The sequence below is a fragment of the Bufo bufo genome, chromosome 1 (assembly GCF_905171765.1).
Source record: "Bufo bufo chromosome 1, aBufBuf1.1, whole genome shotgun sequence".
NCBI classification, from domain to species: Eukaryota; Metazoa; Chordata; class Amphibia; order Anura; family Bufonidae; genus Bufo; species Bufo bufo.
This window is the reverse complement of record NC_053389.1, coordinates 453,056,654-453,071,774: the sequence shown is the minus strand read 5'-3', so window position 1 is coordinate 453,071,774 and position 15,121 is coordinate 453,056,654. Positions and strand designations below refer to the sequence as shown.

Here is a 15,121-nt window from a genome sequence, read left to right as displayed (position 1 = left end):
TGCCGCAGCTCTGCTTGTAACTGTCAGAGCTTTTAACAGGATGAACTGAAGGATGGAACTGAGCATGTGTGTCCACCTCAGAGATGGGACTGAGTGGGACAGACAAAGATGCAAGATGATGCTATGCAGATACATTTTATCAACTAATTCAGTGGCTATATTAAATGTTTCATTACATGCATCTACAAAACTATTCAGATCCAGGGGCTGGTTTGAAAAATGTAGAAGATTTTTCATGTGAAAATTACTTTCACACTTGTGGCAGAGTGATCCGGCAAGCAGTTCCGTCGCCGGATCAGGCAATCTGCAATCAAACGGACAGCATTTGTAGATGGATCCGGATGCGGATCCTTCTTACAAATGCATTGCAAGAACGGATCCGTCTCTCTGGATGTCCTCCGGAGAAACGGATCCGTTATATGTATTTTTTTTTAACATTTTTACTGGTCTGCGCATGGACGGATCCGGCATTGCGGTATTTACATTTCAACTAATACCGCAGCATGCTCCGTCCAAAACGCAGTTCAGTGAATGAACTGAAGACCTCCTGATACATACTGAACGGATTGCTCTCCATTCAGACTGCATTAGAATAAAACTGATCAGTTCTTTTCCGGTATAGAGCCCCTAGGACGGAACTCAATGCCGGAAAAGAAAAACGCTAGTGTGAAAGTACTCTTAGAAATTTGTTAAAAGCTTTGTTTTATTTACAGTTGGATCTAGCTCCAGTGTACCTGCCACAAACCAGGCGACATCAGGGATGGCAGCAGCAGTTGGTAATGCCATTGTGCTTCCAGCTTTTGAATACAGAGGCACCTGGATTCCTATCATGACCATCTCTGTTCAAGGCAGTGCTAAAGCAACTTAGTAAGTACATCACAATTAGAAGATGGATTTCATTTTCACTGGTATTGAACATAAAAATGCATTAAAGGGGTATTCTGGTTAGAAAAAGTTATGCCCTATCCACGGGAGCCCCATATCCTGTGGATCCCCCCTGAAATGGACGGAGCAGCTGGTTGGAAATGTGTGTCGCCGCTCTATTCATTTATATATTAGCACTGGAGATGGCAGAGTACAGTGTTTAGGTATATCCAGGGCTCCCATTGAACTCAAAAGGGATACTCTGCAAATAGACTGATTTTTAACCACATGTATCACAAAAACCACTAAAAAGTTTAAATAAAGACTAGTGTTGAGCAAACTTTTGTTTTCTAGTTCGCCATACAAGGTTCAGAATATCTAAGAATTCCGTTTTGGAGAACCCGAACCTTGTATGCAGAACTTGAAAACAGAAGTTCGCTCATCCCTAATACAGACTAGTTGAACAAATGGTTTTTAGCCCAAAATGAGTAAAATGCATTCATAAAAATTGCCCCAAAGGTGTCCATAGCCTTTAACTGTATCTAGTGGACTTAGTGATTTGATTTGCATTATTTAATTTCTTTTGCAGTCTCGAAATGCTAGACAAAGTGGAACCTCCAACTATCCCTGAGGGTTATGCTATGTCTGTTGCATTTCACTGCTTGCTAGATCTGGTGCGAGGCATCACTACTATGATTGAAGGGGAGATCGGCCAGGCTGAAACAGACTCTCAGATCTCAGCAGAAGAACCTCCACCGTGCACCATTGAGCAGAAAGATGGCAGTGCTGTGTCAGATCCACCTGAAGAAGAGCCAGGTATATTTCAGAATCCACCCAGTTTTATTAAGGCCTCCTGTTTATTGTCTCCTTCATGCACATAAATGAAAGGGTTCCCTGGTAGTGTGTTCTACCGTTGCGTCTGTCTTACAAAGCATTTTCTTGGACGTTTTGAGAACATGTTCTAATAATCCCATTTCTTCTTTTAAGTTGGTAGAACTGTATGGGAAGAGATGATCAATGCCTGTTGGTGTGGACTTCTCGCAGCCCTCTCCTTGCTACTGGATGCAAGGTAAGAAGAAAAGCTTTGCCAGTCAATTATTTAGGGGCTAGTGTTAGTGCAGCATTTTTCTCAATTTACAGAATTTTAGATGTTTTCATTAAACTATTAAAAGTGAAATATTCAGAAATGAAGTTCCTCCAAAGCAAAGTCCTAGTGGAACACTTGCAGGAGATATCGTGTTACTAATATAGTACTGGGACTCTTAGTATACAAGGTCTGCTCTTTGGTTACTTGCATTTGTAAGTTTCTGGGCAGAGACTAATGCCATTAACCTAATTTTCTCTACAGTACCGTATAATATTTTTGTTGGTTTGACTTACTAGTGACCTGCAGTTTCATCCCTTTTTCACTTAATGCAGCTGAAGTATAAGGTAGTGTTTTAGAGACCAAGCCCAACATGTATTGGAATTCTGCTGAGACCCAGTTTAGTTACTGGCTCTGAATCAGTGTCTGTCACTGAAATGGTATCAGCCCACGGCTGGAAAGAAATGATTTCTAATGTATCTGTCAGCTGGATAGGCTGCTGTATGTATGGACAATATATTATTGGTTCCTATTCCTAGTAGAAAAAAAGCACAACCATTTGTGTGCTGTTTGACCAATGGGAGTGCTGAATGAATATACAGTAGCAGACTCCTAGTTAGGAGTCCACTGTAGTCATGAGTAGTGTTGAGCGAACTTGTGTTTTAAGTTTGGCGTGCAAGGTTCGTGTTATTGAAGAATCCCGCTACCACGGACAATAACGGAATTCTATGACGGCATGCACCACGGAAGTGCATGCCGTCATAGAATTCTGTTATGGTCCATGGTAGCGGGATTCTTCGATAACCCGAACCTTGTACGCCAAACTTAAAACACAAATACGCTTAACACTAATCATGAGGTGTAAAGGTCTGGGAGGATTCCTAACAATATAGTCTCAGTGTTCCTGTGCTGTTTGGGCACAGACCTGTAGCTATAACATGCTGTGGCCCTCACAGAACAGCATTTTCGGCATACTGTTCAGTGCATCAGTTTAGACTTCTTTATGGTAAGGGATGATCTTTAAAATGAACTAGTAATGCAGACTAATTTATGTTTGACTTTTCACTTCCAGCACTGACGAAACTGCAACAGAAAACATATTGAAAGCTGAAATGACTATGGCATCTCTATGTGGAAAGCTGGGACTTGTCACTCCAAGAGATGCCTTCATTACCGCCATTTGTAAAGGCTCCTTACCGCCGCACTATGCCCTGACTGTACTGAACACTTCATCTGTTGCTTTATGCAACAAATGTAAGCACTTTTATATATGGTCAACCATGCCCTTTTATTAAACCCAGTAACAACCAAGTGCAGTATGTGTACATTGCCTGGCAATGGGCTTTAACCCGCACAGTCATAAATGGATGTCACCTTGAGGAGAAGACAGTCAGTTTCTTCTCATCTGCAGCCTACATAGTGCTCAGTGAAAGCTGTGTAGTAAATAAGGGCAGTGGTAATGCCGCTCTCTCTTTTAGATCTAGTAATTTCCAAAGGTGCTCTAGCATGGTAAGACTAGGCATAGTAGAGCTAAGAAAGAACCCCAACAGATGGAGGCCCTCATAGAAGACATATTGGGGGACATTTATCAAAACTGGTGCTAAGGAAAATTGGCTTAGTCACCATAACAACTTAAATAGATAAAAAAAAAAAGGAAACGTGGAATCTGAATGGTTACTATGGGCAACAAAGCTAGTATACCTTTGTACCAGTTTCAATAAATGTCCCCCATTGTGTTAAAAAATATTTGCAGCAATAAGTAAAAAAAAAATTGTAAAATTAAAAAATAAATAAATAAATGAATGGGACAAAGCTGCAGCGCACAGTACCGCCGCTATCAAATGTACGGCATGCAAGTGTACAGAGCAGTTTAAACAATGAAAAGGCCACGGGGTGCATAGAGTTGGACAACCCCAATCTGATTTTGATGGCCTTTCCTAGTCCTTTAAGGGGTTAAATAGAGTAACATTATGCATGGCAGGGAATGCATACGCTCAAATCTAGATAACAGATAACAATGCATGTTGGATTTGCGTTAAAAATGTTCTGTGAAAGATGATCAATGTTGCCTAGCTACTGTGAAAAAATGAAAACTCGATTCCGATAGGTTACTACAGACAGATTACCTGATTACTACCTGAAGGGAAGAATGTACAATTTAGGGCTCATTCAGGCGACTGTATGTGTTTTGCGGTCCACAAATTGCAGATCCACAAAACACAGATAGCGGCCGTGTGAGTGCCGTATTTTGCGTAATGCACACGGCCTGGCCTATGATCTAAATGCCTATATTTGTCCGCAATTGCAGATAAGAATAGGAAATGTTCCAACTTTTTTGCAGGGCCATGGAACGTAAGTACGGATGCAGACAGCACCCGGTGTGCTGTCTGCATCTTTTGCGGCCTCGTTGAAATGAATGGGTCCGCATCCGTTCCGCAAAATTGCAGAACGGATTCAGACATATACAGTTGAAACCATACATACATTACATACCCTGTATAAAAAGACACATATGCATGTTTTTCTCAATATTTGACATAAAATCAGAATAAACCTTTCCTGTTTTGGTCAATTAGGATTAACATAATGATTATTATTTGCCAAATGCCAGAATAATGAGAGGGAGAGAGTGTCTTAAAGGGACACAGACAGGCCCAATAAGCATATTTAGCTATATATATATGCATGCACAGGTCTTCTAATGTGTATTAAAATCATATAAGTATGCCCCCTGTCCATCTTATAAATACAGTAAACTCATGTTTTATAACCTGATAGAATCGTCTTCTTTCTGCCCAAGGGGCGGCGTTTCAGTTTCACTTGCGCCCAGCCAGCCCCAACCGCCGTTTTGAAGCGCTGCCCAGCTCATCAATATTCACTTCGCTGGGCGGCTTCTGCTGTCCCCGACGTTACGAGATCCGGCGCATGCCCAATACAAAGCTATGGGCATCGGACTCTATTTCATCTTCAGCGCATGCGCCCGGCACCCTCACTGGCCGGGATCACATAGCGCCTGCGTCCCCTCTGCTTCGTTGAGGCCGCTTCAGCCTCTGCGTTCTGCGCCTGTGCCGGGCACTATTCAGAGCAGCACTTCAGATCGCTGCTCTCAAACACATCAGAAGGGGTTAATACTAGCTTTGTATTGGGCATGCGCCGGATCTCGTAACGTCGGGGACAGCAGAAGCCGCCCAGCGAAGTGAATATTAATGACCTGGGCGGCGCTTCAAAACGGCGGTTGGGGGCGGCTGGCTGGGCAGAAGTGAAGCTGAAACGCCGCCCCTTGGGCAGAAAGAAGACGATTCTATCAGGTTATAAAACATGAGTTTACTGTATTTATAAGGTGGACAGGGGGTATACTTATATGATTTTAATAAACATTAGAAGACCGGTGCAAGTAATATATATAGCTAAATATGCTTATTGGGCCTGTCCGTGTCCCTTTAAGGCATTTTTATTACTTTCTGCAATGTCAAAAGTTTACATACAGTACAGACCAAAAGTTTGGACACACCTTCTCATTCAGTTTTCTTTATTTTCATGACTATGAAAATTGCAGATTCACACTAAAGGCATCAAAACTATGAATTAACACTAGTGGAATTATATACATAAACAAGTGTGAAACAGCTGAAAATCTGTCATATTCTAGGTTCTTCAAAGTAGCCACCTTTTGCTTTGATTACTGCTTTGCACACTCTTGGCATTCTCTTGATGAGCTTCAAGAGGTAGTCCCCTGAAATGGTTTTCACTTCACAGGTGTGCCCTGTCAGGTTTAATAAGTGGGATTTCTTGCCTTATAAATGGGGTTGGGACCGTCAGGTGGATACACAGCTGATAGTCCTACTGAATAGACTGTTAGAATTTGTATTATGGCAAGAAAAAAGCAGCTAAGTAAAGAAAAAACGAGTGGCCATCATTACTTTAAGAAATGAAGGTCAGTCAGTCAGCCGAAATATTGGGAAAACTTTGAAAGTAAGGGCTATTTGACCATGAAGGAGAGTGATGGGGTGCTGCGCCAGATGACCTGGCCTCCACAGTCACCGGACCTGAACCCAATCGAGATGGTTTGGGGTGAGCTGGACCACAGAGTGAAGGCAAAAGGGCCAACAAGTGCTAAACATCTCTGGGAACTCCTTCAAGACTGTTGGAAGACCATTTCAGGGGACTACCTCTTGAAGCTCATCAAGAGAATGCCAAGAGTGTGCAAAGCAGTAATCAAAGCAAAAGGTGGCTACTTTGAAGAACCTAGAATATGACATATTTTCAGACTTGTTTGTTATGTATATAATTCCATATGTGTTAATTCATAGTTTTGATGCCTTCATAGTCATGAAAATAAAGAAAACTCTTTGAATGAGAAGGTGTGTCCAAACTTTTGGTCTGTACTGTACATTTCATTAATATTTGGTACCATTGCCCTTAAACTGTATGACTTGGGTCAAACATTTTGGATATCCTTCCACAAGCTCCTCACAATAGTTGGTCGGAATTTGGGTCCATTCCTCCTGACAAAACTGGTGTAACTGAGCCATGTTTGTTGGTCACCTTGCTTGCACCTGCCTTTTCAGCTTTGCCCATACATTTTCAATAGGATTGAGATCAGGGCTTTGTGATGGCCACTCCAAAACATTGACTTTGTTATCCTTAAGCCACTTTGTTACCAGTTTGGCAGTATGCTTCGGGTCATTGTCCATTTGGAAGACCCATTTCCGCCCAAGCTTTAACTTCCTGGCTGATGTCTTGAGATGTTGCTTCAGTATTTCCACATAATCTTCTTTCCTCATGATGCCATCTATTTTGTGAAATGCACCAGTCTCTCCTGCAGCAAAACAACCCCACAACATGATGCTGCCACCCCCGTGTTTCACAGCTGGGATGGTGTTCTTAGGCTTCCAAGCTTCTCCCTTTTTCCTCCAAATGTAACGATGGTCATTATGGCCAAAAAGTTCGATTTCAGTTTTGTCAGACCACAGGACATGTCTCCAAAAATGTAGGTCTTTGTTCCTATGTGCATTTGCAAACATTAATCTGGCTTTTTATGTTTCTTTTGGAGTAATGTCTTCTTCCTGGCAGAGTGGCCTTTCAGCCCATGTTGATACAGTACTCGTTTCACAGTGGATATTGACACAATCTTACCAGTTTCCGCCATCACCTTCACAAGGTCTTTTGCCTTTGTTCTTGGGTTGATATGTCGGACCAAAGCACCTTCATCTCTGGGACACAGAACCCGTCTCCTTCCTTAGCGGTATGATGGCTGGACATTACCATCTTGTTTGTAATTGCGTAAAATTGTTTGTACAGGTGAATGAGACACCTTCAGGTATCTTGAAATTGCACCCAAGGTTGAGCCAGACTTGTCCAAGTCCACAATTCTCTTCCTGATATCTTGGCTGATTTATTTAGACTTTCCCATGATGCTACACAAAGAAGCAGCGTGTTTCAGGTGTGCATTTAAATACATCCACAGGTGTGTCTCTAATTAACTCAGATGTTGCCAACAAATCTAACAGAAGCTTCCAAACACATGACATCATCATATGGGCAGTCCAGAATTGTTTAAAGGCATAGTAAGCTTAGTGTATGTAAAGTTTTGACATTACATAAACTAATAAAAATGGCTTTAAACCTTCTCTCTCTCATTATTCTGGCATTATGTTAATCCTAATTGACCAAAAACAGGAAAGGTTTATTCTGATTTCATGTCAGATATTGAGAAAAACATGCATAGGTGTACGTAAACTTCAGGTTTCAACTGTAAATATGGTCATGTGAATAGGCCCTTAATGTGACTATTAGAAATATGGAGGAAGTTTCTTCTTCGTTAACTTCCAGTGTTTCTTCCTTTTTTATCCATTATTTGTCTGATTACTTTTTTTTCTGTAGCGTATTCAATCCAGGGGCAAAGTGTGCAGATGATCAGCCCGTCAAGTGACTCCCACCAGCAAGTAGTAGCAGTTGGTCAGCCTCTTGCTCTGCAGCCACAAGGAACTGTTATGGTACTAGAAATGAAATACTGTTTGCTCTGAACGTTTTATTCTGATAGGAGATCATAGTTAATACATACTTTCTTCTTCAGCTTACTGCTAAGAATATACAGTGCATGCGAACACTGCTTAACTTGGCACATTGTCATGGTGGGTATCTGGGGACGTCTTGGCAACTTGTGCTTGCAACTCTTCAGGTATGTAATTATAATACCGTATTAGCCTTGACTTATTATGGTTTTTAGAATAAAATAGACCGGCGTGTCATTAAATGGAATACTGTATACAATTAGGGCTGCAGCTATCGATTTTAGTAATCTATCGATTAACCCAACGATTAATCGAGTACTCTAATAAGAGAAAATTAATTTAAAAAAACGTTTTCCTTTAAAAAATGCCATCAGTCCTCTGTGCCATCAGCTCCCCCCATGCCATCAGTTCAACCCACCCCCTTCAGTGCCATCAGCTCCCCCCATGCCATCGGTCCTCCCCAGTGCCATCAGCTGTGCCATCAGCTCCCCCCATGCCATCGGTCCTCCCCAGTGCCATCAATCCTCTGTGCCATCAGCTCCCCCATGCCATCAGTCCTCTGTGCCATCAGTCCCCCAGTGCTATCAATCCTCTGTGCCATCAGCTCCCCCCATGCCATCACTCCTCTGTATCATCACTCCTATGTGTGATCACTCCTCTGTGTCATCACTCCTCTGTGTCATCATCCCCCCCCCTCAGTGCCATCAGTCCTCTGTGCCAACAGCTTCACCCAGTGCCATCAATCATCTGTGCCATGAGCTCCCCCCATGCCATCAGTCCTCTGTGCCATCATCCCCTCTGATGCCAGCATGCCCTCAGCTCCCCCAGTGCCACCATCTCCGCTGCTAGTCTCCAGCAGCCCTTTAATACTTACATCTCCTGTAGGGGCGCCGCTCCACAACTCCTCTGTCTTCTTCTCCGCGCGCTGCACTGTCATCCTGACGTCACGCAGCGTCAGGTCATAGTGCACTATGTCCTGGCGATTTGTCAGGAGGACAGTGCACCGCGCGGGCCGGCAGGTGACCACGGAGAGGTGAGTAGTAGCAAGCACTTCACTCCTGCTCTGTGGTCACATGACACAAACGAATCCTTGATGCAAAAAATTTGCATCAAGGATTTTTTTATGTCGAATTACTCGATTCAATCGAGTAATCGTTTCAGCCCTATATACAATTGCATTCACTGGCTTATATTCTAGGTAAGTCCTTTCCTAAGAAATCTTAGGATATCATGGGAAAAAGAACCACTATATGAGTGTCAAGTATTTTTCTTATTGTGAATGTTAGAAAGGATCCATTAAAAGAATTGAATTACATGAAGTATTGTGATTTTTATAAAGACTATAAGCAATATTAGTGGTGTGTGCTTAAGCTCTCCAGTCATTATTATATCAGTCTTCTCACAGGACAAGTCTCTTTAGCATTTTATTGCTGGCCATGGTAATGCCTGTCTAGCTGAAACTAGTAAATCTAGTTTGTTAGTAGTATATTTATTTGCATTATATATGAATATATGTGTATATCTAATAAAGAAATATGCTGCTTATGGTGTTACCTAGCCACAGACCAGTCAGAATGCCCATGTGGACCACTGTCCACCACCCAAAGTGTCTTGAGCACTACAACTGGACCATGGAGCAATGGAAGAAGGTGGTCTGGTCTTTTATATCATTTAGACAGCTGGGTTCTTGTGCGTTGTCTACCTGGAGAACAAATGGCACCAGGATGCAATAGGAACATGGCAAACCAGCAGTGTGATGCCCTGGGAAACCTTAGGTCCTGGCATTCGTGTTACATTAACATGTACCAACTCACAAAGAATTATTGCAGACCAAGTATACCCCTTCATGTCACCAGTATTCCCTATTGGCCGTGACCTCTTTCTCTAGGATTATGCGCCCTTACACGGCAAGCATTGTTCAGGAACATGACTAAAGGTGGCCATACACACCAGTCTTTTATCAGCCGAAACCGCCTAGAATGGCAGGTTCAGCTGACACTCTCGTATGTGTAGAGCTACTGACTCTGACCCGACAGATGAAGGGAGGGGGCGGCAAGGGTTGGGCAAAATAAATATTTTCACCTAATCCTTTTGCTTTCCAGTGCGGTAAGCTGCGCCAGAAGTGTTTGGTAGTGGCTTTCTCCCCTCTCCCCATAAAATACTCCAAGTTTAGCCAAGCCGAATGTGTATGAGGGAGTTAGGAGAGCTTTTAAATGTGTATGGGCAGCTTAAGAGTTGTTGAGATGGCTTCCAAATTCCCCAGATCTCAACCCAATCAAGAATAAAGAATGTGGTGGAAAAACAAGTCTGATTCATGGAAGGCCCACCTAGCAACCTGTCTTGGTGCAGATAACACAGGACACCTTCAGAGGTCTTGTGAAGTCCTTGCACAAGGGAGGCCTATACAATATTACAGTGTTTTGGTTGATTAATCAAATAAATATAATTTGATAGAATTCATTATAAATATTTTAGTGATCTCTGTTAAAGTGAATTGTGATTTCAGCTGGTGTGATGCTCTGGGCAATGTTCTACTGGGAATCATGGGTCCTGGTATTTATGTGGGTGTTACTATGACATGTAAGATAATTAATATAGGCTCCTAATCATATTTATGCTTTATATAGCACTTGGTATGGATCCTTGGCTTGAAACCCAGCAATGGTGGTGCATTAAAACCTGGGAGAGCAGTGGAGGGTCCTAGCACAGTAAGCATCATCTTAATATTAATTGCTTCTAATTATAATGTTCACGTAGGTGGCTTGTCTTAATAAATGTAACATTTTGCTTCTTTTAGGTTTTGACCACTGCAGTTATGACAGACTTGCCTGTGATCTCCACTATCCTTTCACGGCTGTTTGAAAGCTCGCAGTAAGGCATTTAATAATTGGCAAATGGAGATATGTTGTTTAACCCTTTTGCTGCCAAGAATTTGAGGATAATTTTCACACCTGTTCACATGACGTTTTTGTTCCACATTTAAAATATATGTTGGGAGAAAAAAGATGCAAAGGTGTTTTGTCCGGCCGCCTCTCGCCATGTTTGCCGTGCTGCGGCCAGATCTCTGGCTGGTCCCCATTATAGTGAATGGGGACGCACACGTGTGCCAGAACAGCCTGCCGGTAAAAGCTTAACGCCAGTGTGAAACTGGCCTTAGAATTAATAGATCAATGTATAACATGTGGAAATCTACAGTTTTGGCGTGCTCTCATTTCTCAGATGATGCTGAAAGTAATAGAGCTCAGGAAATGTATAGATCCGAGATCATCAACCTTCGGCACTCCGGCTGTTCTGAAACTACAGCTCCCAGAATCCTCTTTTCACTTCTATGGGAGTTATAAGAACAGCAGAGTAAGGGGGCATGATGGGAGTTGTAGTTTCACAGCAGCTGGAGTGCCGAAGGTTGCTGATCCCTGGTATAGATTTTAGTATGATGGGAAATACAAGACTTGGGTTGGATTCTGTGTCTATTCCAGACTCTTTTGTATGAATGCATTTCAGAGTAAAGCACATGTTCAGATTCTTGTCATTTTACACCATGTTTTTTGTCTTTTCTTGAGTGTATGCTTACTGTGATGGACAATAAAATGGATGTCAAAACGAAAGTATATCTCAAGTAGATTTTTGATATTAGAGTGAAATAGACTGCGGTCCTCTAAGGCTATTGTTATTTCAGATACCTGGACGATGTGTCTCTACACCATCTCATTAATGCACTGTGCTCATTATCTCTGGAGGCTATGGACATGGCATATGGGAACAGCAAGGTAAGGCACATTGTGATCATTAATGTTACCCGCTAGATAAGTGGACTGTTGATATATATTTTCTGACTTGTCTGAAAGGCGTAGCTGTTATTGTGCATGTGGGGGACGTCTGTAATGGAGTATATACTGTATTACAATAGGTGTCTGCCAGATACATCATAACATAAGGAAGGATCCTTCTGTTTAGATCCGAAACACGTTGGACACTTGGATGGAATGTCTTATCTGTTTTTAGATGCGCAAATAAAGATTCTCTACTTTTCTGGACTTCTCAAGCTGGACCCACCTTCTATTACTATTCAGAGGTGTGGAGTAGCCATCAACGACTTCCAAATCTACAAATACTTTGTCTTCTCCGCTTGGAAATAGAAGGCAAAATATTGGAAATGTTTTATAAGGACAAGTTGAAAAAATGATTTTTAGCCCAAGATAAGTAGGATAAAAAATGACCCCATATGTGTTCATAGCCTTTAAGGTAATCCTGTCTGAAATTCTGAAATTTTCTGAATTTCCTTTTGTGTTTAAAGGGATTGTCTTGTAAGGGCAATGCTTTTTGTTAATTGAAGCCTTGGACCCGGCTTTAGTATACCACTCTCAATTAGGCATCAAATGTATCTTTAGGGCTCATACACCCAACAGAAGTCAAGAGGGTGTCCTTTTGGTCTCTGTCGTGCCAGTATACATTGTCAGTATACCTTTTTTTTTCTATGGTATAGTAAGGCACAGCAGTCTAAAAGTTTTTTTCTATTTTTACATTACTACTACTGTGGCATACGTTGGAGGTATATGTGGGGAAATCTCCAAGATGTATACTCTAACAGAAGGCTCCAGCGTTGTGTACACAGAGCCTAACCTGCAGCCAGCCATGCATCTCCTGCAGTGACCACAGTAAGATCTGGCGTATAGTCAGGCTTCCTGCAATTAGCTGGAAATTGCTCTTATATAGCTTTCATGGTTTTCCTTTACTGGGAGTGGAACAGGAAGCAGGAAGTAATAATGGCGGCTTGTTTTGAGGTCATTGGGCTGGTAAGTTGTCAGATTCCCTCTTGGGTGCTGCATGACAGGGTTTGGCACCACTGAAGGCGCTTCTTGATAGAATGACACTGCTACCTGTGTTCAAAGCTCTAGTTTGCGTTGTAATATTCTGTCACTTTAGTATTGATATCAAAGCGGTTAAGTTTCTTTTTGTTTAAAACTGATGTATTACCTTGGCTGCTGAATGATCATGACACGTTATTGGGGATTAAATTAGAATCCGCATAGTAAAGGTGAAATAGTAACTTTTTTCTTTGTAATTTATTCCATACGGCTACGCTCACATCTATGTCTATGCTACGCCATCCTTTTCCTCTAAAGTGGCGGACACCAGGACGGAAACACAGTGGACCCCGCTGACAATAATGGAATCCATTTGGTTTCTTTCGTGGTGTCTGTCCTTTTTTTTTAGGAAACATGCAGTTTATGTCCATTTTATAACCTAGAAGAATGGGCAGTAGGGATGAGCAAAGTTCTGTTTGAAAGTTCAGCGTACAAGGTTTGGGTTATCTAAGAATTCCGTTACCACGGACCATAACTTATGGTCTGTGGTAGCGGAATCCATAAAGGAATTCTTAGATATCCCGAACCTGAAAACCATGCCTGTTTTCATTTACCTTAAGGTATTAGCTCATATCTGTGGTGACCTTGTTAAAATCAGGTTTCCTGAGCCTTCATACCCTTGTGTCTCCCATCAGAGGATTGTTAGGCTGCCCATACACACACTACTAATTCCTTTTTACCTTAGACCTTGTCAGTTATATCCACTTTCTGAACTGTATTAATATGACTTCATGGCTGTAGGATATTAGGTTTTCCAGCACTCCTGTGTAAATTTTCTGGTTTTGATTGGTGGTATGCCTTTAAAGGAGTTGACCACTTTTTGGCTACTGTTGACCCTTGTGTATGTAAGATGGCTAGATGACACTTAATAATATAGCCTTTGATGTTATTCTTTGCCATTTTCTATTTTTCATAAGATATGTCCGATTGTTGTTCAAGTCTTTTGTCCTGTTCACACAGAGGTCCTGTCCATAAAATGGCTGCTGAAGGAGGGTCAGATTGTAAGCTCTTGCGAGTAGGGCCCTGACTCCTAGTGTTTCAGTTGCATATTATCCAGTTACTTTTGTTTTTGTATATGAACCCTATGTAAAGCGCTGCGGAATATTGTGGCGCTATATAAATAAATTTTATTATTATTATGTGACCAGGCAAATCGCCTCCATGTGATGTTTCCTCCATTCATATACATGCCTTCTGCACTTATAGTGCAGGTACAGTGTATTTGAATGGAGGAGTCTAAATGATATGTCTGGTCACATGACCCTCCATCTGCGGCCATCTTATGGACAGGACCTCTATGTGGACAGCACAAAACACTTGGCAAACAAGGAACATGGCTTATGAAATATAGCAAATGGCACAGAACATTAACAAGGACTATATTAGTAAGTGCCATATAGTCATCTTACTTATTTGGGGAGATTTATTAAAACTGGCTATGTTGCAAATAGCAACCAATCAGACTCCACCTTTCATTTTCAGAGCTCCTCTGGAAAATGAAAGGTGGAATCTGGTTGCTTTAGGCAACTAATCCAGTTTTTTTACACCAGTGTGATAAATGTCCCCCATTGTGTTTAGTTTCCAAAGTAGAATGTAAAAGACAATATGCGTGGAGTGGATCTGCCCTTAATTGTCATCATGAACCTTCTCTCATAGGAGCCATCTCTCTTTGCTGTTGCTAAGTTACTGGAAACAGGATTAGTGAATATGCACCGAATTGAAATCTTGTGGAGGCCATTGACAGGACATTTAATTGAGGTAATGTCTGTCCCCAATCTTTAAATATACTGAAAGTTCCCCCCCTTAGATTGTTATGGCCAATCGTATTCCTCATAAAACATTGATTGTCTTTCCCCAGCCAGGTCTCCTATTCACACTGCAAAGTGAATTCTGATCACTCCCGTTTATAAGATTATCATTCCTCTCTGGTGTGTGGATGAACCCATCGTTCAGACCACCATCAATCAATGTTTTATGACCCATAATTTAAAAAAGTGTTGTAGTGCTGTGCAGGCTGTGGAGTCGGAGGTAATTTTGGGTACCTGGAGTCGGAGTCGGCAAAAAATGAACCGACTCCGACTCCTACTAAATTTAAATTGGAATAAAAAAATAAAAGCAAGTTTAAATGTCCCAATAAACAAAAAGTTATAATTAATTACTTCTCTACTGTAAGAATAAAGGCCAATGTATGCAGTTCGTCACGTTACCGCAAAACGAGCACGTTAAGTGACCGTGAAGAAGCATGCTTTTCATATGCTTCACTATATGGCACGCAACGCACAGTTAAGGAGCGG

The 15,121-nt window shown here is 41.7% G+C and overlaps 1 protein-coding gene across 5 annotated transcripts in view; it reads left to right on the top strand.

Annotated features, from left to right (window-relative positions):
• Nucleotides 1-15,121, top strand: part of MON2 (MON2 homolog, regulator of endosome-to-Golgi trafficking) — a 117,930-nt gene that overhangs the window by 42,234 nt on the left and 60,575 nt on the right. For all 5 annotated transcript variants that reach the window (XM_040408411.1, XM_040408393.1, XM_040408403.1 and 2 more), the window contains exons 11-20: nucleotides 714-867; nucleotides 1,454-1,680; nucleotides 1,852-1,933; nucleotides 3,021-3,202; nucleotides 7,832-7,944; nucleotides 8,025-8,129; nucleotides 10,590-10,670; nucleotides 10,760-10,833; nucleotides 11,639-11,729; nucleotides 14,484-14,585. In XM_040408411.1, the coding sequence (XP_040264345.1) occupies nucleotides 714-867; nucleotides 1,454-1,680; nucleotides 1,852-1,933; nucleotides 3,021-3,202; nucleotides 7,832-7,944; nucleotides 8,025-8,129; nucleotides 10,590-10,670; nucleotides 10,760-10,833; nucleotides 11,639-11,729; nucleotides 14,484-14,585 (1,211 nt within the window). The remainder of the gene's footprint in view (nucleotides 1-713; nucleotides 868-1,453; nucleotides 1,681-1,851; nucleotides 1,934-3,020; nucleotides 3,203-7,831; nucleotides 7,945-8,024; nucleotides 8,130-10,589; nucleotides 10,671-10,759; nucleotides 10,834-11,638; nucleotides 11,730-14,483; nucleotides 14,586-15,121) is intronic.